At 37.2% G+C, this 23,669-nt stretch overlaps 1 protein-coding gene across 2 annotated transcripts; it reads right to left on the bottom strand.

Annotated features, from left to right (window-relative positions):
* Nucleotides 1-11,619: 11,619 nt before the first annotated feature.
* Nucleotides 11,620-23,566, bottom strand: LOC108987588 (plant UBX domain-containing protein 11). Of its 2 annotated transcripts, none has more exons than XM_018960517.2 (10): nucleotides 23,382-23,566; nucleotides 18,945-19,044; nucleotides 17,409-17,461; nucleotides 17,227-17,308; nucleotides 16,034-16,099; nucleotides 15,864-15,931; nucleotides 15,035-15,253; nucleotides 14,416-14,935; nucleotides 13,167-13,439; nucleotides 11,620-12,148 (listed from the first exon to the last, which is right to left on the bottom strand). In XM_018960517.2, the coding sequence occupies exons 2-10, from the start codon at nucleotides 19,042-19,044 to the stop codon at nucleotides 11,901-11,903; spliced, it is 1,629 nt and encodes a 542-aa protein (XP_018816062.1). In that variant the 5' UTR covers nucleotides 23,382-23,566; the 3' UTR covers nucleotides 11,620-11,900. The 2 variants fall into 2 exon arrangements, with proteins under 2 accessions (XP_018816062.1, XP_018816063.1); XM_018960518.2 differs by having other exon boundaries at nucleotides 18,945-19,047; nucleotides 23,382-23,530.
* Nucleotides 23,567-23,669: the final 103 nt, after the last annotated feature.

The following is a 23,669-nucleotide window of genomic DNA, read 5'->3' as shown; positions in this document are numbered from 1 at the left end:
CAAAAGCGGGTAGAAGAGTAATAGAAGGATCGGAAATAACCTGAGACTGAAAGAAATATTGATTTTCAAAGAAAATCACATTCCGGGAGATCTGAAATTTGTTCGTATGAGCATCATAACAAACAAATCCTTTTTGAGTAGGCTATATCCCATAAAAGCACACGTGATAGATTGGGCAACAAACTTGTGACGATCAACAAGTGGCAGATGACCAAACAAACAAACCCAAAAGTATGAAATGATTGATACTCAGGAGATATGCCAAACAATCGAAAATAGGGAGAATCATAATTTAGAGTGGCAATAGGCAAATGATTGATTAGATAAGCAGCAGTAGATAAACCTTCTACCCAGAACTTAGAAGGGACAGATGAATCAATCAGCAAAGTATGGACGACATCTAAGAGATGACAATTCTTACGCTTAGTGACTCCATTTTGTTGACGGGTATAAGGATAAGAACGCTGAGAAATGATCTCTTTTTGCTGAAGATAAGTCTGAAAGGAATGAGACATGTATTCCCCCTGAGTCGAAGTGTAAGGTTATGATACAAGGACTGAACTGTGTCTCAACAAGTACAACAAACTTTTTGAAAAACAAAGAACACGTCAGCTTTAGAACGAAGAAAATAGATCCAAGTAAATCGACTATAATCATTGATAAACGTCACAAAATAATGATACTGACCATGAGAAATAATTGGACTGACACCCCAAACATCAGTATGCACAATCTCAAAGCAAGTAGAAGCACGACTACCATGCGCAGGAAAATGTAATGTTTTACTTTTATCAAGACGACAAGTAGCACAATCAAAAGATACAGGAGACGAAGAATATGAATCTTTATTGCACAAAAAATCATGTTTCAAAAGATGAGTCAAGACAACAGAATTAGGATGACCCAATTTCTTATGCCATACTTCATTATTATTGGTAGTAGCCATACAAGCAAAAGAAACAACATTAGGAATAAAAAACTGTAAAGGAAATAGATGTCTCACTTTAGGTCCCTTCGCAATCACCATCCCTGATACCTGATCCTGCACATGACAATCACCACGAGAGAAATGAACACTACAATTATTATCCACCAATTTTCCAATAAAATCAAATTGGAAGATAATCCAGGAGAGAAAAAAAATTACAAAATGAAGAACCTAAAGTACCAATAGCATTAATGGAAAGTGTATTGCCATCAGCTATTTGAATAGTTTGTGTGCCTCCATACTAATGAACACCATGGAGACCTGTCGTACTTCCAGTCATATGATTAGAGGCACCCGAATAAAAAATCCAAGAAGAAGTGGAGGTAGGATCTGTACCTTGTAGACCCAAAGTCGTAAAAGTAGACACAATCATCTGTTGGACCATGGCAGGTGTGAGAATAGATGAATCAGAGCTTACAGTAGGGGGCGCAGAAGAAGACGAGGACTGAACAGTAGCTTGAAAGGCTTGGGATTGGCGATTCTGAAGCCGCACGCGACAGTCTTTGATGAGATGTCCCTCTTTCTTGCAGTAGTTACAAACTTTCTTCAGACAGTTGCGAGTAATGTGACCAAACTCATTGCAACTGAAACACTGCAACTTGTTCCTCCCTCTCCCTTGTACTGAATAGGTGACATTCACAGCCTTAGAAAGGCTTGGGATTTACCTCTTTCTTGCAGTAGTTACAAACTTTCTTAGGACAGTTGTGAGCAATGTGACCAAACTCCTTGCAACTAAAACACTGCAATTTGTTCCTCCCTCTCCCTTGTGCAGCATAGGTGACATTCACAGCCTCAGAAAATACCTTCTCAAAAGTCATACCCATCTGAGTGGATAATCGCTGTTCTTCACGCAATAAATCTCCCAAGCAAATATCCAAGGAAGGAACTGGATTACGGTTGAATAAACCGGCTCAAACAGGCTCAAATTCAGGTCGAAACTTCATAAAAATTTGATCGCGTTGACTCTCAACATGAACCGCTTGAAGAGCCGTGAGGGCCGCAATGGGAACCTTAGCATGAACAATAGCAGAATACTTGCTCCAAATATTAATAAAGCCAGAATAAAATTGCTCAATGGTCAAATTACCTTGAGTGTAATTGCTAATTTCCAATTCCAATTGGAATTTCCGAGCGCTGTGGTCTTGGTTATAAATACGATGCAGATAGGCCCACATAGCTTGAGCCGTAGTGAAACACCGAAGATTGGTGACAAGATGGGGCTCAATCGTTCCCAATAGTCAAGAGATCACCTTAGCATCCTTGACCTCCCATTGGGAAAATTCCTTCTCATCAGTGGGAACTCGAACAAAACTATCAATATGATTTGACAATTCTTTCACTTTCAAGAACATTTTAAATTGAAATTCCCACATAGGAAAATTCTTTCCAGTAAAATGAACAATAGTATTTTTCATAGACATGATAAAAGTTACGTAAAACAAAATCAGCCCAAGAAGTTAAAAAAAAAAATAATAATAATAACAGCAAGCTCAAAGCAAATCAGTTCCAACTCCAAGTCAAAAAGAGGCCCAAACACCCAATGCAAATAATAGAAGCTCACGGATACAGAATGATTAGGCCCAAGTAACACAATAAGAAGGCCCAAAAATGATACTTGCCCAGCTCAAAATAATCGGCAAACAAAACTGCTGAGTTCACACGGAGATAAATGTGCACCAAGCACCGATGTCGACAGAAGTTGCGGACCGCCTCACAACCACCACAGAACCTCCCGTCTACCATAGAGAGAGCTGACGTGCCCACAACAGCCCAACCACCACAAAGTAAGCACCGAAAGAGAGAATAACTGCCCAGAAACAGAGCAATGACCACCACAGAGAGGGTCAAACACCACTACAGAAAACGCTGAACACCTCCAAAAGAAGGTCAACTGTCACAGAGGAAGCCGATGGACACCCTACTACCCAGCCATGACGAGAAAAACACCAAAAGAAAAGGATGCGCAACTCAGAGGCATACGCTGTGCCCAAAACTGTATGTCATTAGCCACAAAACAAGAAACCCACGAAGTAAGTGACCAAAGAAAGTGCCGACACACCAAGAGCAAGATGAAAAAAAATTTCTTCATGTCACACACGAGTGGTTAAAACTACAGAGATGAATAACAGAGTAGGGGCTCTAGTACCATGTCAAATTGGTCTGAATGCCCTTTACACTGAGGGTTTGCTTTCATTATATAGAAGAGAATATACAAGATTGTTGCCATATTCGATGCGTCTAATGTGCTATACAAAGTATGCAACAATATCTAATCTAGCTAGAAAGGAAATTATCACAAAAAATACAAAAAATATTTTCCAAATCATATCTCCGTAACAGACGCTAGTTAAGGCCATCCCAAAAAAGTACACCATCACAAACTACGGCTAATACATATATCAATAAAGCGTAACTTCATTTCTTGTAAACACACTATATCAACCTTCCAATTACGCAATAAGGACATGATACGAAGATGCTTATTGGGATAATTTAGCCTCCTAACATCCCAAGAGAGGATCTTAGGCTTCATAAGAAAAATTAGACCCCTCTCTTTCAACCTGTCCCATTCTCCACTCCCCTCCTTAATTTCATAATTAATGGAACATTTTAATCTTCTTAATTCCCTTTCTTTCTTTGATGTAAATTTCAAGAGCGAGGAACGTCCAGATTCAATAACAATTAGAAGAGAATTGAATTGCTCTTCAAACCCATCACAAGAGATTCCAATAAAGGCTCAAATCTCCTCAACCCTTTTTAGAACTCAATCTAAAGCAACACTGGATGAAGTTGGACTAGGTTGAAGTGTACATAAAGGGAAAACCATCACAAAAGATCTCAACACAGGCTCGAATCTCCTCAGCCTCTTTTAGAACTCAATCCGAAGCTACACTGGATGAAGATGGACTAGGTGGAAATGTACATAAAGGGAAAACCATCACAAGAGATTCCAGCACAAGCTCGCATGTCGTCAACCTATTTTAGAACTCAATCCAAAGCAATATTGGATGAAGTCGAACTAGGCGGAAGTGTATATAAAGGGGCCGGACCAACCTCATTTCCTATCACGCAAGACCATTTGCAAATTTGAAACATCTGAGACCTCCATAGGAAGGGCAGATTGATGCACCACTATAAAGTTAAACAACTCTTGAAAAAACAAAAAACTCATTTTCCCAATCCCAATTGCTGAAGGAGGTACTTCAACAAGAATCAAAGACGGAAAAACCATCGGAAAAGATTTCACAGCACCTAGACCCTTGACCAATGAGCTGAATCAAAACTGATCAGAACTTGAATAATTAGACACAAATCTGACACGATTGACAACCTTACCTGTGATAGGGTGATTTGTTGTGATCAATTTAAGTGTAAGTAATAATTATATTTTTTTTCTACATTTTATTTTAGAGGCCACGGACTAATTACTAAAGGAGGAACATAGCCTTTTTCAAAATTTTGGTGGCCATGAACTAGTCCTCCTTCAAAAAAAAAAAAAAAAAAAGTAAAAGAAGAGGAAGATCTCATGTCAAAAACCTTATAATAACTTTTTTTTGCTCCAAAATATTGCTAAAACTCAAAAATTAGATGTGAATTTAAAAAAAAAAAAATTCTTAGAACACGCGTGCACGCACAATATATATATGTGTGTATGTATATATATATATATATATATATCTCGAAATCGTAATATTTTATTAATAGAGTTCATTCAATCGATCTCCTAGTGCTTGCTCTTACTATGTATTTGTAGCTTGATGCACATGTCGATAACTTTTCTTAATCTTGAATTTCATATATATTTTTTTGTATCATAAATAGTGAATAACTATTAAGGTAAAAAAATAACTATTAATTAAGATATTAGGTTGTCCCACAAAGATGGACTTCTATCTGTATCACTAGCTAGGGTGTAAATTATCATAAGTATCTTGAGAAGTTTTAACTTATATATCAATAAATAAGTTGAGTGGTTGCTCAAGTAGTTTATCCTCCATTTGCAATACAAATAAGTGAAATCGTGAATCTAATCTCCACATGCACAGGTAGATTCTCTCTTCATAGAAATAAAGAGAGGGACAATTCAAGAGTTTATTATTACAGATCATGGGATCTAACAGGAGGAAACGAGTTGGACATGCACATAGAGAAAATCTATACATCAACTACTATTCACCTCCACACCTCACATTCTATGAAAAAAAAAAATTTGTCACGTGTGGGTTGTGAAAGTGAATAGTAACTTATGCATAGATTTTCTCATGCACATGAGACATAGTGATTTTGAGAGGCATTGTACTTGTATTTTTAATTTTGTAACCTGATTGTGTATTTTGAAGACAAATAATCATTATTATTTTCTAATTACTTTATTTTCATTTTTCACATCTTAAAAGCAGAAAATTTTAAAATTAATAGACTAGTTATGTTTTTTTTTTTTTTTTTGAAGAGTTAAGGACACATGTTCAATAGTGTCCCATATCCCAAATTTATTTCAAAAAACCCTCACATATGGCGGAGGAAAACCGTAAACAAAACAAACTTTACACTTGGAATATACAAGAATGAACAAATAAAACCCCAAACCCAAGTGTCCAGACCGAAAATTCAGACCAAAACATATTAACAAAAAAACCCAAAGCTAATTCGAATCGTTAAAAAACCAGCAACTATACTTCTTGACCAACCCAACTATACACCTTAATGACATCTTAAAGACGGAATATCACATCTATCAAGCCTGACCATCCCTCTCATAGCCAGAGGAAGCCTATCCATCTGACCATATATCCTACTAACCCCAGCTTCTCCATCTCTAGCAAGCAAATCAGCTACTCTATGTCCCTCACGGAAAATATGCGAAACTTTGAAGTTCATTCCTTCCAAATTTACTAGTAAAGTCTCCCAATAATCCCATAAGTACGAAACATTACAAGCTTTTGAAGATAACCAGTGAACAACTAATGCCGAATAACACTCAATTTCCACATTGTAAAACCCAAATTCTTTGCACACAGCACACCACGACATAAAGCCCTTAACTCGTCTTTATTATTGGTTCCAAAATCCATATATTCCGAGAAAGCAACCATAACATTGCCGACATGATCTCTAATCACACTACCCCCTCCACATGTCCCTGGATTTCCTCTACAACTTCCATCTACATTTAACTTTACCCAACCCTCCCTAGGCTTAGCCCATGATACTGCAGACAATTTCCAGCCATTGACTTGATTAATAAGCATATCCATGGCACAAAGAATATTTAAATCACTTGACAAGATCTTACGACACTTATTAAACTGGGAAGAAATCTGGCCTAACCAAAACTTCACATCCCTCCAAATAGCTTCAACCGATTCCTCCACTTATTCCATTCTAGCCTTACATCTTCTCACCCATAATTTCCAAGAGATCAAGCCTGAAAGTGAACCCACCAGAATGCCCTTTTGATAATTTCGTTTCACACACCGAAAGCATGTTGAGACTCGGCCACGCCATGTCAACCCCTCCATGCAACAAATACCCAATTCCAGAGATGCACGATGCCACACGGCTTTTGCAATATCTCCATTACATAAAACGTGATCCAATGTCTCAACATTTCCCTCTCCGCATCAATTACATTTAGACACAAGTGGTATACCAGTGGACATAACACGGGTATCAACTGGCAAACATCGGAACTAAGCTTTCCACATACAAACTGCTGCTCTTTTCGGAAGGTATTTATGCCAAATCCAATCCTTCCAAGGAAGGTCATCTCTTCGAACTCTTATCAAGTCCCACGCCAAAGCTACTGAGAAAACACCATCCCGAGATGGCTCCCATACAAACACATCAGTCCCTTCTTTACCTGCCATAACAGATTGCATCACTTCAGTTGCCCTGTTTTCTCCAATCAAACCCACTAGAGCAGCTTCATCCCACTCGTTTCCCACCCATAAATCCCTCACTTTTAGTGTATGATTTTCTATGTTCTGAACCTGCACACTAAGTGGTCCTGAAGACAACCACTTATCATGCCAAAACGAGGCACTACCTTCCCTTGCCCTTACTTTTGTATGCTCATACACCTCTGGAAAAACCTGCATAAGGGACTTCCAAAACCTTGATCCCTTATTCTTCAAGACAACCAAACCAGAATTCATGTCCTTCACATACTTGGCTCGAAAATATTGTGACCATAGATTATCAACAGATAAAAACCTCCACACAAACTTCATATGCATGGATTTCTGCACTTCATACAAGTTCCTAATCCTAAGCCCTCCTTCACTTTTCGGTTTGCAAATATTCGACCATGATATCCATTTTCTCTTGGCCTTCCGTGCAACTCTCCCCAAAAGAACGTAGAGAGGAAGGAGTTTATCTTTGCTAAAACCACTTTCGGAACATTCAAAACCACCAATTGATGAGTAGCCATAGACGATAATACATGTTTTATAAGCGTGAGACGCCCACCCTGAGACAGAGATTTTAACCTCCATCCCGCCACTTTATTCTGAATTTTGTTCACAAGAGGCTTCAAATCTCTAGCTCTTAATCGACCTGTGACCAAAGGAACTCCCAAGTACGTATTAGGAAACGACCCCTCTGCAAAACCCGTAAGTCTGAGAAGTCCGCACTTCCTAGCATAGCTCATCCTCTTGGACATAAACAGAGCCGACTTCTCCTTATTAATTAATTGGCCAGACCAGACCAAACTGCATATTTCTCCAAGGTCCTCAAAAGCACCTTAATAGATCTCCTCTCCCCATTTGCAAAAATAAGGAGGTCATCCGCATAAAGAAGATGTGACACCAATGGAGTTCCTCTAGGATGAAAAAAGGCACCAATTCTTCTATTATCAAAATCTTTCCACAATAGCCGAGTAAGAATTTCCTGCATGATAATAAACAAATATAGTGAAAGGGGATCTCCTTGCCGCAAGCCCCGTGTAGGCTTAAAAAAACCCTTTATAAGTTTCATTTATCATGATCGAGAACCAAGGGGATTCCACACATGTCTGTATCAAACTACAAAACCGATCTGACAAGCCAAATCTCTTCAACACCAAGCATAAAAAAGACCAGTCCACTATATCATAAGCCTTTGCCATGTCAATTTTTAGCATAACATTTCCTCCATTAGCTTTATGATTTATAGAATGTACCATCTCTTGGGCTAGCGTGATATTTTCGAAAATACTTCTACTTGGAACAAAAGCACATTGCTCGCAAGAGATCATACGAGGCATCAACCTAGCCATTCGGTTCACAATAATCTTTGAAAAGATTTTATAAGTAACACTACACAAGCTTATAGGTCTAAACTTATCAAAACTTTTAGGGTCCTACACTTTAACTATAAGCACTATATATGAAGCAGAATAAAATCTTGGCAAAGCAGAACCTTGGAAAAAATCACACGCAGCTTCAACAACGTCCTTTTTAACCGTCTCCCAACAATGCATAAAGAAAGCAGAACTAAATCCATTCGGCCTAGGGCTACTATTCTTAGGAATGGACGATAAAGCATTCCAGATCTCCTCTTCAGATGGCTCTTTAGAAAGAACCAAATTTTCTTCATCACTAACCACTGAGGATACTAAGTCCCCCAAATCCGGAATAACATTCGGCCCCTCTTCTGTAAGGAAGTTTCGAAAATAATTTAGTGCTTCCATGTGAATCATTTCCGGTGTTTCCAATACCACCCCATTCACTAAAACCATTTTATTAATCACCGAAGATTTCCTACGTTGATTCACAAATCATGAAAGAATCTCGTGTTTCGGTCACCCTCTTTAAGCCACTTCCACTTCGCCTGTTGTGCCAACCGAATTTCTTCTTTATGTTCCCATAACTCCAATTCAGCTTTAGCACATAAATACTCACCTTCCACATCCTGGGCATGTCCATCCTGAAATTGGCATTCAAGAAATTCCATACATTCTTCTAAGACCTTGATCGCATGGTCCACTCGACCAAATATTTCTTTATTCCAAACTCTAAGAGCCGATTTAAGCCTCTTAAGCTTGGTTGCTAACCAAATCAAACCCGTCCCAGGCACCTCCCCACTCCACACATATTCCACACATTTATCAAAGCTTTCTTGTGTGCACCACGTACCTTGAAACCGGAACGGATGAGGTCCATATCCAGTCGTATCCCTTACAAAATTTGTCAACATTGGACAATGATCAGAGGATTTCCGTTTCAGGTACTCCATATGAACATGTGGCACGCAGCAGATCAGTGCAGTATTTGAAAGGGCTCTGTCAAGGCGCGCCCAACTCTGCGACGTCCCTCTATGTCCATTGCACCACGACATTTTACAGCCACTATAATTCAACTCCACAAGGCCACAATTATGTATGCACGAATTAAACTCTGCCATTGCCGATAAAGACCTTTGATGTCCTCCCAACTGCTCACCATCCTCTCTAATAGAGTTGAAATCCCCCACCACAATCCAAGGTACATCATCCACCATTGCACCCTCTATATCATGCCATAATTCCCTTCTTTCCCTTTGCGTACACTTTGCATATACAAAAGTCATAAATATTTTAAAATCATTCACTGTGAAACAACCAGAGATTAATTGATCAGACATATCACATACATCAAACTTTAATTCTGTCTTCCAAAAAATCCAAAGTTTTCTGCCCATGGCTTCATTAGAGCAATAAGAAGAAAAATCAAGATAATCAGCCCAATAAACCATACACACTTCTTCCGTAAAAGGTTCATAAATTGCCAGAACAAGAGGTTTATACTTCCTTACCAAACTATTTAACCTTTTTTTAGACGAGCCCAATCCGCGCACGTTCCACACCAAGATTCTTTCTATCATAAATTTAATTTCTCAGGATGTGAAGCAACCCGTCTCGAATGTCTTAGATTATAATTTGTAACTTTTTGCACACATGAAGTCGGAGACAACAAATCTGAGTCGGAACCGTACCCCTTGTCTCTTGCCATCTTATGTGAATTCTCATGTTCTTCCTGATCCGAATAAAACGCCTCATCCGCTATGGCCAGACTGCCCCTGTTCTCACTTTCTAAAATTTCGAACATAACATCATGTTGCCTGCCTTCATCAGTTAGCCTTTCACAAGCAAAGAATTCTTGCACTGCCATATCCTTATCGATATTCCGAACCTTTAAAACCTGCTCCCCAGACATCCCAGTTACAACAATATGACTTACTGGGCCATCTTCATGCAATACATCCCTCTCCTCTTCGCTACCCTCTGGCTCCATATCTTCCACCATCTTCCCTTTATCGTCCCTAGTTACATCCTCAGATATAATGACTATATTTGACCCACCAACAACCAATTCATTGCTCTCTGGTATTTCCTGGGTACAGCCCTCTGGCCTTCATGTTACACGTCCTCAGGCTCCTCAACAATAATATTCTAATCCACATCTAGCTCTTCCTTCTCACCAGCAACTAGATCATTACTCACTTCCTTCTCCTTATCTCCAACTAGATCTCTAACCTTCCACACTTAAGTTTTTTTTCCTTTCTTGTCAAACGTTTGTGCTTCTCTATTTTCCACTTTAAAGTCCTTCAACCCAACCCTACAAACAACATCCGTATGGCCTTGACGACGACATTTTTGACAATATGAGCCCTACTTCTCATATCTCACTTCTTGCCAAATTTTTTGATGCGCTGAGACAACAATGAGAAAACTTCTAACAGGCTCCTCTAAGAGATCGATCTCCACACAGATACGTGCACCCGACTCCCTAGTCTTATTCAAAGTTGCATTATCAGTCCCCAGGAATCTGCCAAACCTCGTTGCCAATATCGACAGACAATCAACTCTATACATATGCATCGGTAAACTTGGCAAAAAGATCCATTGAGCCGCTGTTGATGGCTCCTTCTTAAGGTCAAAATTTTTCGTCCACCTAAATAAACGAAAAGTGCACCCATCAATGACCCGCCCTTCTCGCCCACTTGCCCAAACATGTACAAAATCCCTCTCAGTTTGCAAATTAATGAAGATATGATGAGCATCTATAAAACTGATGGTAGGAATATCTTGCAAACCCCACGACTTGACCACTGATAAACGAATTACATCGATGGAAGGACGAGAACGAATAAACTTTAACACCAAAGCAAATCAAAAGTCTTCTGCAGCCTTAGTCATCTCTCCCTCTGAAAAGACAAAACCGGATTGGCTGTCGACATCCACTGGATAAAGCATATGAAGCTTGAAGGACAATGAAGGAGATGCTCTCAAAACAGCATGAGCATTCGAAAGTGCTTGTTCTGGATTCCCCGATGGCATCTAAGACACCATAGGGGCGGCAGCCGCCGCCATGCACCAACTCCAGATGTAGAGACATAGAGAAAACACACAATGAAGATTCCGAATAAAATGGATCTCTCTCGATTATATTTTTTGTGGAGATATCAATATCAATCCTGAGCAGCCAAAAAAGCTTGAGTTGAGTTTCAAGTCGAGCTCCATCTTGATTTCAATATAATCAAGCCAAGCTTGACCAAGTATACCATCACATATCTATCCTCAACTAAATACAAAACAATTCGAATATACAATAAAATTGCAATCTCTTAAAGTTTAGCTCCTTAAGTTCGAACGGAAAGTTTAGAGCAAGACAAATAAAATTAAATCCATTTGGAATACTATAAGAAGAAATATACAAAAGTGGATAGAAAAATACAGCACTAGAAAAAGCATTTCAACCATTACCTCACTGGGTTTACTATTTCCTTTCACCTTCCTTTATTGGCAGAAAAGAACTACATATTATGAATATCTACACTCTTATACATTGCAGATAAACTCAAGTTTTTAGTAAATAGTCTAGGAGAGCGATCAATAGAAGTGGGCAACTGAAAATGCGAAGCGTTGCAGGAGGGTTATTCCCAGCTCAAGGTCTTACTTGCCATCATTGTCACCGCCATATTGTGTAGAATTACCATTCCAGTAGGAATTTCTATCATTGAACCGACCATCATCTTCGTCACGTTTAAGCGTATGAATATTGCTCCCAAAACCGGATGATGTTGTTGGTTTCCTCTTCTTGCCATCATCTCTACCAGTTGCTCGACTGCTTTGGTTTGAAAAGTAGTTGGAGTCGGGCCTCTCTCTTCCACCAAAGTTATTCTGAAGTGCAGGGTTTGGATCTACAATGCCAAAGCCAGAAGAGGTAAGGGAAGTTATTCTGGAGAGTAGATTGGGGACTATAACAGCAAAATAACGAATTCGCGGGTGCACATGCCCACAATAGCATATTGCACAACGATGTTCCTGTATGGTCCTGACTAAAAAATTTATAATCACACACACAAAAACCAAGAAAAAAGGGTATACTTCAATACCATAAATTTAAAAGGTTGTGGACAATGAAAGAACATATAGAGACCATATATTAGTTACTAATGCACAGAACACAATACGAACCCGGAAACGGCACCATAAATTATAATTCAAAAGGTCTATTAATTGTAGAACTCATAAAATTGAAAGTTGTACGTGATCTGCTCATCTGGATCAGAACCAAGAAGATAATAAAAAATATTAGATGCAGGAAGCAACTGAATGCTTCTCGTTCATTCAATCTAGTTGCATCATGAATGTATACCAACAAACAGCAAAGGGCACTAAATTGATAGAAGTTGATGGAAATATGAAATTTTCAAAGATTAACTAATTATTTCATATTAAAAGTAGGCACACATAAAACACCTAATCTACATTCCATTTATAATTTTGTTAAATGGTGGGCCCTGCCATTGGAGAATGGAATGTGTGCAGGCATGTTAGATAACTAGCTTAAGCAGTTGACCATGGCCAATATGGCTCATTTTAACACCTCCAACACTTCCTCAATGCATTTCATTCATAAATTTTTATAAACCAGGGGCCATCCTGGTAAAGAATCTAGATTCTATTAAGTATAGATAATTACACAAACTCCTCATTTAGACTTCTTTTGTAAAATTTCGTTAAATGGCGGAACATACTTTATTGAAGATGTTTTCATTCAGTTTTCCCCTTTAATCAAATATATGAGCATATATGGAAAGGGTACTTAACTTATTTCTGGCTTGACCTAACATTAACATTCAATAAATAACTTCCTTGACCCCAGAGCTTAGACCTAATAGCATAAAATTGGCATGGTACGGTAAGGAAACTCACTATATTGCCATATCCCATTTTGAGATTCTTGTCCAGAACTTGATGAGCTGGCACCACCACCAAGATAGGAGAAAGGATTCACGTATGATAAAATCCTCCTCACATATGCAAAATATCCAACATTAGTTCCATCTGAAGAATCAACATTAGTAAAATTTGTTTGATCAGAGGACGGAGATGCTCCACTGTAATTACCCACAGCTCTGTGATGTGGGACTACTATCAGAGCCTGTCTATTAAAAAGGCCCAGCCCTGACAATGACTTGCTCAAATCTGCAACGAAGAGAAGCAATTTCACATTGAAATGTTGTCATGTATGAAAGCACTTGAGAAACCTCACATGGCTGAAAATTTCCCTACATTGGTCCTAGAATGAAGATTTTTGGAACAATATCTTGATCATGATACTGAAATAATTGACAACACAGTACTTTTAGAGAATGACTAAAATAGATTTTCTACTAAAAAACCAGTGAAATAGAATCAACAACGATTGGATGGTTAGCAAATGTCCATTGCTACAGGAGAATGGAATGTCTGACTTCCAAGCTCATCCCATGCAACAGCAAGCTTGGACTTTGAGAAAAGCATGCATTTTTAGCCTGAAAATAAGATCTTATGCAGATAGTATCTACTTGGGTCAGAATAGCATCACTTTCATATGCGGCTAAGCCATGACCTAGTTCGTTACAAATGCTCATGCTGTTTTATGCTACATAGTGCTGGACTACCAAAAGAAATATATATTTTTTCTTTTGGATAAGTTACTACAAAAAAATAATGATGTTTATCTGTATCTGCTATTCTGTGCTAGTAGAAAGCCCCAATACCCATTCCTTAATAGTAAGCTAATGGCATTCATGATATACACATGCAAATCAAATTCAACCACATTATGCTTTTGCCATATATGCCACACATCAAATTCAAGGTTTCTATCATTTTTTTCCAAACGCTTTTAATTTGGCAAAATTGGACCCTGAACATGCACAACATGGTCAATGTGCCTTTCCATTCACGTTAATATTGCCCAGTCTGCAGGCGAGGATAAAAAGGTATGTGAAATTTGACTGCAACAAAGTAAACAGAAATGAAAGAGAGGCCACATTGACCATGCTGTGCAAGTTCAAGAATTAAATCAACCAAATGAAAAATTACAGCGACCAAATAGGCCGCAACTCTAAGCTTGGGAGGGCTATTATGTAATTTAGCCTTTTTGCTAAGCCAAAAGGTGATGAGACGTTCATACCTTGATCGCTGAATACTTTGCGGGGATAAGGAATGGCTAGATCATAAGTCCCAAACCCACTAGGTTGTTTTTCGTCCACATAGTCTTTCACCATTCTCAAAGTGCTTGTGACAGAAAACTTGTCTTGTAGGCTCAAGCCAGTGGGCAATCGGATATTTAGATGGACATCACTTGATGTATTGTCTCTAACAAAATCATCAGATGCATAAGCCTGCATATGGTTTACAGCTTTAGCCTTCTCATCTTCTTCAGCCTCATTTACTTCAGTACCAACCAATTCTTCAACACGTACAGGAACAACTGAATGCTGATCGCTGATTTTTTCTAGGGCAGGACACCCATCTTCAGCACTGGAAGAGTTATGTTCAGCTCTAGAATTTTCTATGTCAGCCACTAAAGGACCAAGTGATCCCTTGGCTACTTCAGACGATGAGTTGGACTGTTCACCCACAGCACTCTTTGACTTGCTGAGATCACGTGATCTTGAAGATGTGTTGCCATCCATTTCAGTATTTTTCTCCTGTCCACATAAATGAAAGCAAACAGGTCAAGCATATCGTGCAAGTGCAGTTGTTAAAAAGAAAAGGTCAATGTGGCAATAACTGCTGTCAATAGTTACCTCAGCTTCACATTCAAGATCTTTCTTTTCCTCTATTAACTCAGAGGTTACCACCAAATTAGTCTCTTTGGATTGGACATGCTTGTCTACTGAAGACAATGGAACAACTGTACTTAAAGAACTTTGTTCGCCAGACGAGGATGCAGCACTAGAAATAGAAGTGGAAGCTCCAGAATTCCTTGAAGCAAGTGCTGCACTTAGGACAGTGGCAGTTGTTTCCTGGAATCCACCATATATGACCTTGTTACGTTTCTTTAATAAAAAGAAACTAAGTTTGTTCAGGGGGATGCTAACTTTTTAGTGCCCAGTAATAACATTTGGCCTACAATAGGTGATTATTGTCACAGTTTTAGTATAGGCACTATGAAAGAAAAGAATGGAATTGGTTTAATATATTTGGTCTGATCTGGAATTTGTAAAATGGAAAGGGAATATTCTATTGTAATTTGCAATAAATGTGAATTAAAAGTATATTCGCAATTTTGGTTGGTCTTGAAAGGGGTATAACAATCATCCTATAAAGAGCAGTGATTCAAGCAGAGAGAACTTTACAGGACAAGGGACGTGATCAGAGGAAATTTCCATCTAATAAACTCCAGCAAAATGTGACCAAGTTGTAGAGAGCTAAGTAGTTTGAACTTTTTCATGGTCATTTCCACAACTTGGTCAAAACCAGGTTAAAAAAGATATCACATCCTCAAACATGACCAATCATCAACATGATAACACAAGGATTGGGAGCAGCAGTCCCATAATGCACATAAGGGATGATTAATGATGAGTAAAACCATAACTTATAAAAAAAAAAATGATGAGTAAAACCATATACCTGGATGTGAAGACTCAACCATGCCTTCTCTAAACTGGATGCCAGACCTTCAGGACCAACAAATCCCTCTGTAAATTTATTCAAGAAAGAGAATAACTGAATGCTAAGAACACGATTATTTGTTGTCCTAGATGCAAGCCAGACACAGAGTTTCCAATTCAAAATCATACCATTTTGCCAAACTTGTACACCATTGTATCCAATCGCTGTTATACAAGGAACAGATTTCTGTGGGTCTGTGACAGATTGATTCAAGGATGCTTGCTTGATTACAATAAAAAACAATTACAACAAACTGATTAAAGCTATTTTATAAGGTCTAATATGATGATGATAGTACTAGCATCAAGATGGCACAGATTGCTAAGCACACAAAATAGAAAAACCTTTTGAGGAACAAAACAACCACTGGAGAAGACAAAAAAGAAAAGAGACACAGGACCAACATATTGACAACTAGCTGCCTCATGGCTAAAGTTTAACATGAATTACAAAGAACTTAGAAGGAAGGTAGCAACTATATGCCAAGAAATTAATTGAGCCACGATTCTGATCACTCTTTCCCATTCAGTTAATATGGGCAGGAAAGTTAATGTGTCAGGGATTCAAAGATTAGTACTATTGAGGTGCTTAAGGCCACGTTTGTTTACACAGATGAGATGAGATAAGATGTAAGTTGAAAGTTGAATAAAATATTATTTTTTAATATTATTTTTGTTTTGAGATTTGAAAAAGTTGAATTGTATATTGTATTTTGTGTGAGAGTTTGGAAAAATTGTAATGATTAGATGAGATGAGATGAGAAAACCAACGAGACCAAAGTTGCAAAATTAACACATTTTTCTAACGATCGAATGTGGAAATAATTATTGAGATAATTATCAGAAAAAATTGATGAAAATTCTGATTTTGAAATTATGGAAACACTCACTTGCCAAGAAAGATAATAAAACTGTATTGTGATTGGTATTTCACCAAAGATATCATCGATACACTTGGAATGTTTTGGCCATACTCTTCAAGTGATTTGGCTGCAGTCCCCACCTATTCCAGATGTGCCCATAGAGGTCATGCAAATTTTAAAGATTGAATGCTAAACATCTCTAAGTAAATATTATTTAACAGTTAATTTTCTTAAAATGAGTCAAGATGCATGTTGTACTGAGTGACCCTGCTTATCTAGAAAATGAAATGCTAGACCAAACTGCCACAATAACTCTCCTAACAACATGGGTTCTAAATACTAGTATTCTGGTAGATGAATGTTGAATTACAAAGGTTAACACTCTTATTTGATGAATGGAGATAGCTCAAAAGCGTAGCATTCCAGGAAAATAAGACTAATGATCAAGTAATAGGATACATAATGCAGAGAAGTGTGCGGCATCAGTGCTTCCTCCGGGGATATGCAATAAGATGCAGTACTTTGAAAGAGACTCTGTCACCTGAACGCATTGAACATAAGAACCAGCGATTGAGCGAATCTGAAAGGAATAAAAGAAAAAATATAGCCACTAAAGATCACTAAAAAGGAACAAAACAAACATTTGAATTAGTCCATGTAGAGTCTTCCAAACAACCAGACTCTGCATCTTCACCTGAAAACATTAACAAATCAAAACAGCTCAACTTCTATGAGAAAAATATAAATTGAGTAATAGAATGTCTTTATATGACATCATAATGAAGTGCATCTGCATATGCCTAACCATAAATGGGATACAAAATCAGCAAACTATACAATAAAGAAGAAATGAGTTCACTGCTAACCAAGCCTCTTGAACCAAAATATTTTGAACCATAAAAGAATTCGTACAAATTTTTAATTGCAGATCAGTCAAGCAAAACCCACACTTCAACTACCAGAGGACTCAAACTAACTACACCAACTTATCCAAATAGGGGTGATCATTTGGCCAGAATGAACATTTGCTGCTTCCTACCAACCTTAAGAAGGAAAAACTATGTACTATCAACAATTATTTACCCATTTATATGTATAAAATATTATTCTAATAGTTAACAATTTTATAAAATATTATTTCAACAAAAAATTACTTCACAACTATGAAGGAAAAAGGAAGTCAACATTGAATCAAACAAGCTACATGCAGTTCCGTAGAATGATAAAAAGGGGCTAGCAACACAGATTCTTTCTGGCCAAACGATAGGTAGTTCTACATGCAGCCACCACTGGTGGCTATGCTTTTTTCTTTTTTAGATTTTTTTTTTATAATAAATACTGATGTTTATTAAAGAATAATTTTTTAATTTTTTTAAAGAATTCTGATTGTTTTTTAAAAAACAATTAAGGTTGACATGTAGTTGTTTGTGATTAACCCCTCTAGGGGTTGGCTCAAGTGGTAAAGGGTTTTGGAGGTATGCTACTTCCAAGTTTAAGGTTCAAATCCCACTGTGTGTAAACAATCTCTAGAGACACTCGGACTGGGGGATTTTCCCCTTGAATTATCCGATGTGTACTTGCGGGAAACTCCTCGCCGAGCTTGTGCACCTCTGGTATTAGTCGGGCTGCTGTTCTTGGACAGCAGGTGCAAATCAAAAACACAAAAATGTAGTAGTTTGTGATTAGGTCATGTGTTTTCCGTTAACTCAAAGCACAAGATGTTATTCCTCAAAAATAAAAAATAGCATAGGGGGCCAAACCTAAGTCGGGTATAGCATATGGGCTGTGTAACTAAATTTAAAAAAATATATATTCTATTATTTTTGAAATTATTATATTTCTGTTTGTATATAAATAAAATTTCCCTTTGACAGTTCTTCACTAACGTGTAGCACATAAGGTTATTCCTCAGAAAAACAAAGCACATGGAGGGCATCTCAAGATCAAAGATCTAGGGCGTTGACCAAAAAATTCCTAATTATAATGAAATTAAATTTGACGTGTTTTCTCCATGCTACCAAATAAATAAACAAAAACTTTTGCAGCAAAGACTGTTCAATGTATTAGCAGAACATGGTACTTCAATAAATTGAGAACCACGTATGCCCACCTTATGTTTGCTCATTAGATATTCCACAAAAGCAAAATAATCAAAATGATATGAAAAAAGCACTTACCTGAAATATAGACAACAAAGAGTTTCTTCTGCCTTTTGGCTTCAATAATTGCTTCAGTAATAGAACCCTTAAATGTAAGAGAGGACAAAGATTGTTCCATCTGCTGAGATCAGGGAAAAAAATATAGGGACGAAAAATGTCCATAAGCACTTACTGGTTCCACAGAAAACAGATAGTTGTAGTAACCAGTTCAAAAAGCACATTCTAAAAGATGAAATAAAATCAAGACCAAATTTCGCTCATACGAAGTAAAATCTAAGGCAGTTTTAAAAATGGATCTATTTAAAGACTAATGGAAAATAGACAGAGAATGAGAAAATAAGCCAAACCTACTTCAATGCAATGTTTTTTTTGGAGAGAGAGAGAGAGAGAGATGCAAAACTGTAATTTAAACAACTCAAGGTTCATGACTACAGACCAGAGGGAGGACTACTACAACAAATGAGATGTGTAACTAGCTTGTGAATAGAAACATTGACAGTTTAGCCCATTCATCTTAAAAAGACCATCAAGTATTAAAAAATTGGGTCATTTGGAATAAAAAGCAAGAAACAATCAAGCATGCTCATTTTCCAGCATGCCCAATCAAAAACCTCTACATTTTCCAACTTAGTAAGATTAGTACCGAAGCATAGAAATGTCAATTTTTTTTTAAATTTTTAAGCAAGCAAAGAAAGGTCATCTCGAAGGAATATGCTATATAAGACTGAAAACTAGCTTTAAGCTAAAGTGAATAGACTAACCAAGAGAAAATATTCACTATTTTCTTTTTGTTTGCTGACACAGCCAATATAGGGTTGTGTCCTGTGGGCACTGACAGTGCAGGGGTGGCTTGAAGGCTAGATGACTTAGGTGCCTGCCTAAGGCCCCCTGACACAAGAAGGCCTCATATGCATTTATGTTATATTTGACTTCAACAATGTAAAATTAAAAGAAACGTAAAAGAAAAAAGAAATTAGAAAAGGAGATATGAGAATGAAAAACCGACAATTAGAAATCGAGTTTATGTTAAAAGGAAAAGCTAGGGTTTTAATGAATACATCTACTTTTTATTTATTTATTTTTTGTCTTGCAAGTTTTAAAAAAACTAAATAGCATGTCAAAAAAGGCTAACATGACAGAAAATCTGTGTTTGTTTGACAGAGTTTACTAACAAGTAGAAGCAGGGGGCATGACGCTATAGAAACCTAATAGAACTTTAAGATCATCAGTTGGAAAAGGATCATCTTGATCTGGAAAACTATTTCAAATGTAGTGTATATTTTGCATTTATCATCTGAATTTACTTTTAGAACTAAAAGTATTAAAAGAAGTTATGCAAACAAAAACTAAAGTTCCAATTTTAAAAAAATATATATTTCTTTCGTAAGTGCATGCATTGCTTATAGAATTTTATTGATAATATCTATAATAGGTATTTTTAAAGAAACAAGTTTTTTCATTACGTAATTAATTAATTCTGTTATGATCAACTATGTCACAATAAATATAATATAAATTAGCTACATTATCTATGAAAATAATATTAACAGATTTGAAAATAAATTATAAATAGTAACTTTATCTCTATAAAGTTAGAATGATAATTTCTTGGATAATCTCTCAGTATGTTATGCTTAATATAGAGATTTATTCTATTACTATATTAAAATCAAAGAAGCCTCATTTTGAATGGTTGCCTTAGCCCGCACTTTGTATTGAGCAGCCCTTGACTAATGGCCTTATTTCAGTTCAAATGCAGACATGCCAGAGTGTACTTTTTTTTTATAAGTTCAACAGAGCATACTTAAAATCTGATAGAGCACCTCCTGTTATAAAGAGAATCATGCTCCTCGCTTCATTACCTCTTTCATTGCAGAATATTGCCTAACACCAAAAACTATGAAATGGAAATGAGCTTCTATAAAGCAGAAGATTTTCCTCTCTTAAAGTTGGTTGCCAATGTGTGATTTAACACCAAAACACACATCAGAAATATTACCGCTCCTTAAATTTTTTTTTGACAAGTAGAAAATCTTTACAGCACAAAAGGCACAACTCTACAGCTCCTTCAGCTCTTAGCTGCCACAAACACTTCTTTAATTAGTCACCCAATCATTTAGGGGTTGTTTGGGAAGTTAGATGGGATGGGAAATTCTCATAAGTTCCTTCCCATTCCATTGACCTCGTTCCAAAGAAGCCAGGGGTGGTGGAGATTTAGGATTTCTGTCCTATCAACTTGATGAGCGAAATGTACAAAATCCTTTCGAAGGTACTAGCTAATTGATTATGTACGGTATTGGAGAGGATAATTTTCAAGCTCCAAAACGCCTTCGTACAAGGTCAACAAATTCTTGACTCGATTCTCATTGCTAATGAATGTTTGGATACTCAAGTCAAGTCGGGTGAACCAAGGTTACTATGCAAACTCGATATGGAGAAGGCATACAATCGAGTTAACTGAAACTTTTTGTTACACATGCTCGAGAGGTGTGGCAACGAGTTGGTGCTCTTGGATTAAATTTTGTATATGCACCGTACATTTCTCCATATTGGTGAATAGCACTCCAATGCGCTTCTTCAGAAGCTTGAGGGATTTGAGACAAGGTGATCCCTTATCTCCATTACTTTGCTTTCATAATGGAAGTTTTTAGTAAAATGACCGTAGGTCTCGTGGAAGGTGGATTTCCATCTAGATTTGTAGTAGGGGAAGCAAGAAGCGGCACTCTTGAGATGACTCACCTCTTATTTGCGGATGATACTCTCGTCTTCTGTGGTGCAAGCTATAATCACATTCAAGCTTTGCGGGCTCTCTTACTTTGCTTTGAAGTGGCATTGTACTTGAAAGCGAATCTCACCTCACCAAGTAAGAATTTGTTCCAGTTGGAAATGTTCCAAGTGTTTTGAGCTTGGCCAGTATTCTGGGGTGAAAAGTCTCCACCTAGCCAATGAGACGTATCTTATTCTTCCCTTGGGTGCTTCCTTTCAGTCGAGGTCTATCTGGGATGGGGTGTTGGAAAAAATGAAGCGTAATCTGGCTAGTTGGAAGAGGATATATTTATCCAAAGGTGGTATAGTTACATTGATAAAAAGTACTCTATCCAACATGCCCACTTACTTTCTATCATTATTTCCACTACCATGCAAGGTGGGTCACCGGTTAGAGAAATGATATCTTCCACAAGTGATGTAGCCATGAGCTTTTGAATGATATCTTTGCTAGAGTTGGGCTCCATTGGGTAACATCAAGAAGGGTAGAAGTTGATTTCTGGCCAGCTAGCGAGGCATCCAAGGTAGCTGTCAAATAACAGCTATGTGGAAGATGATTTTGATCTTATGGTGGTGCAAATGGATGGAGAGGAATGATCGGAGTTTTGAGGATTGTGAACGGACAATGGACAAGCTTAGAACATTTTTTCTTAATACTTTATTCCATTGGTTGATTGTAATAGACTTTAAAGACATGATCGTACATGATTTCCTTGTACCTTTAAACACTCATGCATAGGTGTTGCTCTTGCATATCTCCCGTGTACCTGGCTATGCCTATTTTAATAAAATTCTTATTTACTGATAAAAAAATATTAGTTTCTTTTCTAGACTTATTGCAACCAACGGTTGCAAGGTAAAGTGTAATAAACTTCTAAAATCTAGGTAATGAGGTAAGGAAACGAAAATTATCAAAGTAGACAAACAGTGTTATTATCATATGGCCCAACGAAGGCTGACCTATCAAGGCATCTCCAATGCAGGGCAAAAGGTATTCAGATTAAAAAAAATTAACCATCACAAACTTCAAGTCGACAAAAATAGCTGCCTAAAATAAAGCACAAGGAAGTGATGTAACCCCTCAAATCATACAATAAAAGTATATAATCGGCATAGAATTCACTCTTTCATTTTTTTTTCCTTGCCCATGAGTTGAATTTCACTTCGCCAGACTTCAGGGCGAGTTAAGGCAGTCCAATTTTTGGTTTTCCTTTAATTACCTCCAGACATTCAATCGTTTCAGCAAGTTTTTCAGTGACTTAATTGAAAAACATCTCTCCGGAAGGAAAATGAAATTCTTAACAACAGAATTGAATTCCAATCTTTGAGGATCTCGCGCAATTTAAATTTTTAACTAAGATGATCAACTTGAAACTAATGACAAAGAGAAAGATAATATAAAGAAAAAAGTACACCACGCCACGTACCTATTTCAAACAAACGTAATTCCTAAAAAGAACCCTAAAGTACAGATATAAGCCCTCTGTCTGGGCTGAGAAAATATTTTAAAAAAGGAAAGAAGAAGAAGAATATTGAGATGTATATGTATATATTAGGCTGAATTGACGTAGGCTTTTCACTTTCGAACAATTAAAGAACTCAATTAGAAGTTTTGGTCTCCATTTTAATTTCCTTAACCTTCTCAGGAGCCAATCTCAGAAGGAAGAAAGGGAATAAAGCAGTTCGTACCTTGAGTAAGAATTAAGGCTCCGAGTGTGTGAGCCAGAGACGAGGTGAGAGTGGCAATCGGTGGAAGTGTTTGCCCCTTTTACATATGATGGCCAACGAAGCACTTGCTATTCCAACGTTGACTCTACCAAGCATGATCAAGAGATTTACGTTTGTGTTGAAAAATAGATGAGATGCATTAAGATTGATAACACGAGTGAAGTTGCGATAATAAAATATTATTATTATTTTAAAATTTAAAAAAATTAAATTATTTATTATATTTTATGTTAAAATTTAAAAAAATTA

This window comes from Juglans regia, chromosome 7, assembly GCF_001411555.2.
Source record: "Juglans regia cultivar Chandler chromosome 7, Walnut 2.0, whole genome shotgun sequence".
In the NCBI taxonomy this organism is placed as follows: domain Eukaryota; kingdom Viridiplantae; phylum Streptophyta; class Magnoliopsida; order Fagales; family Juglandaceae; genus Juglans; species Juglans regia.
This window is presented reverse-complemented; position numbering and strand designations above follow the sequence as displayed.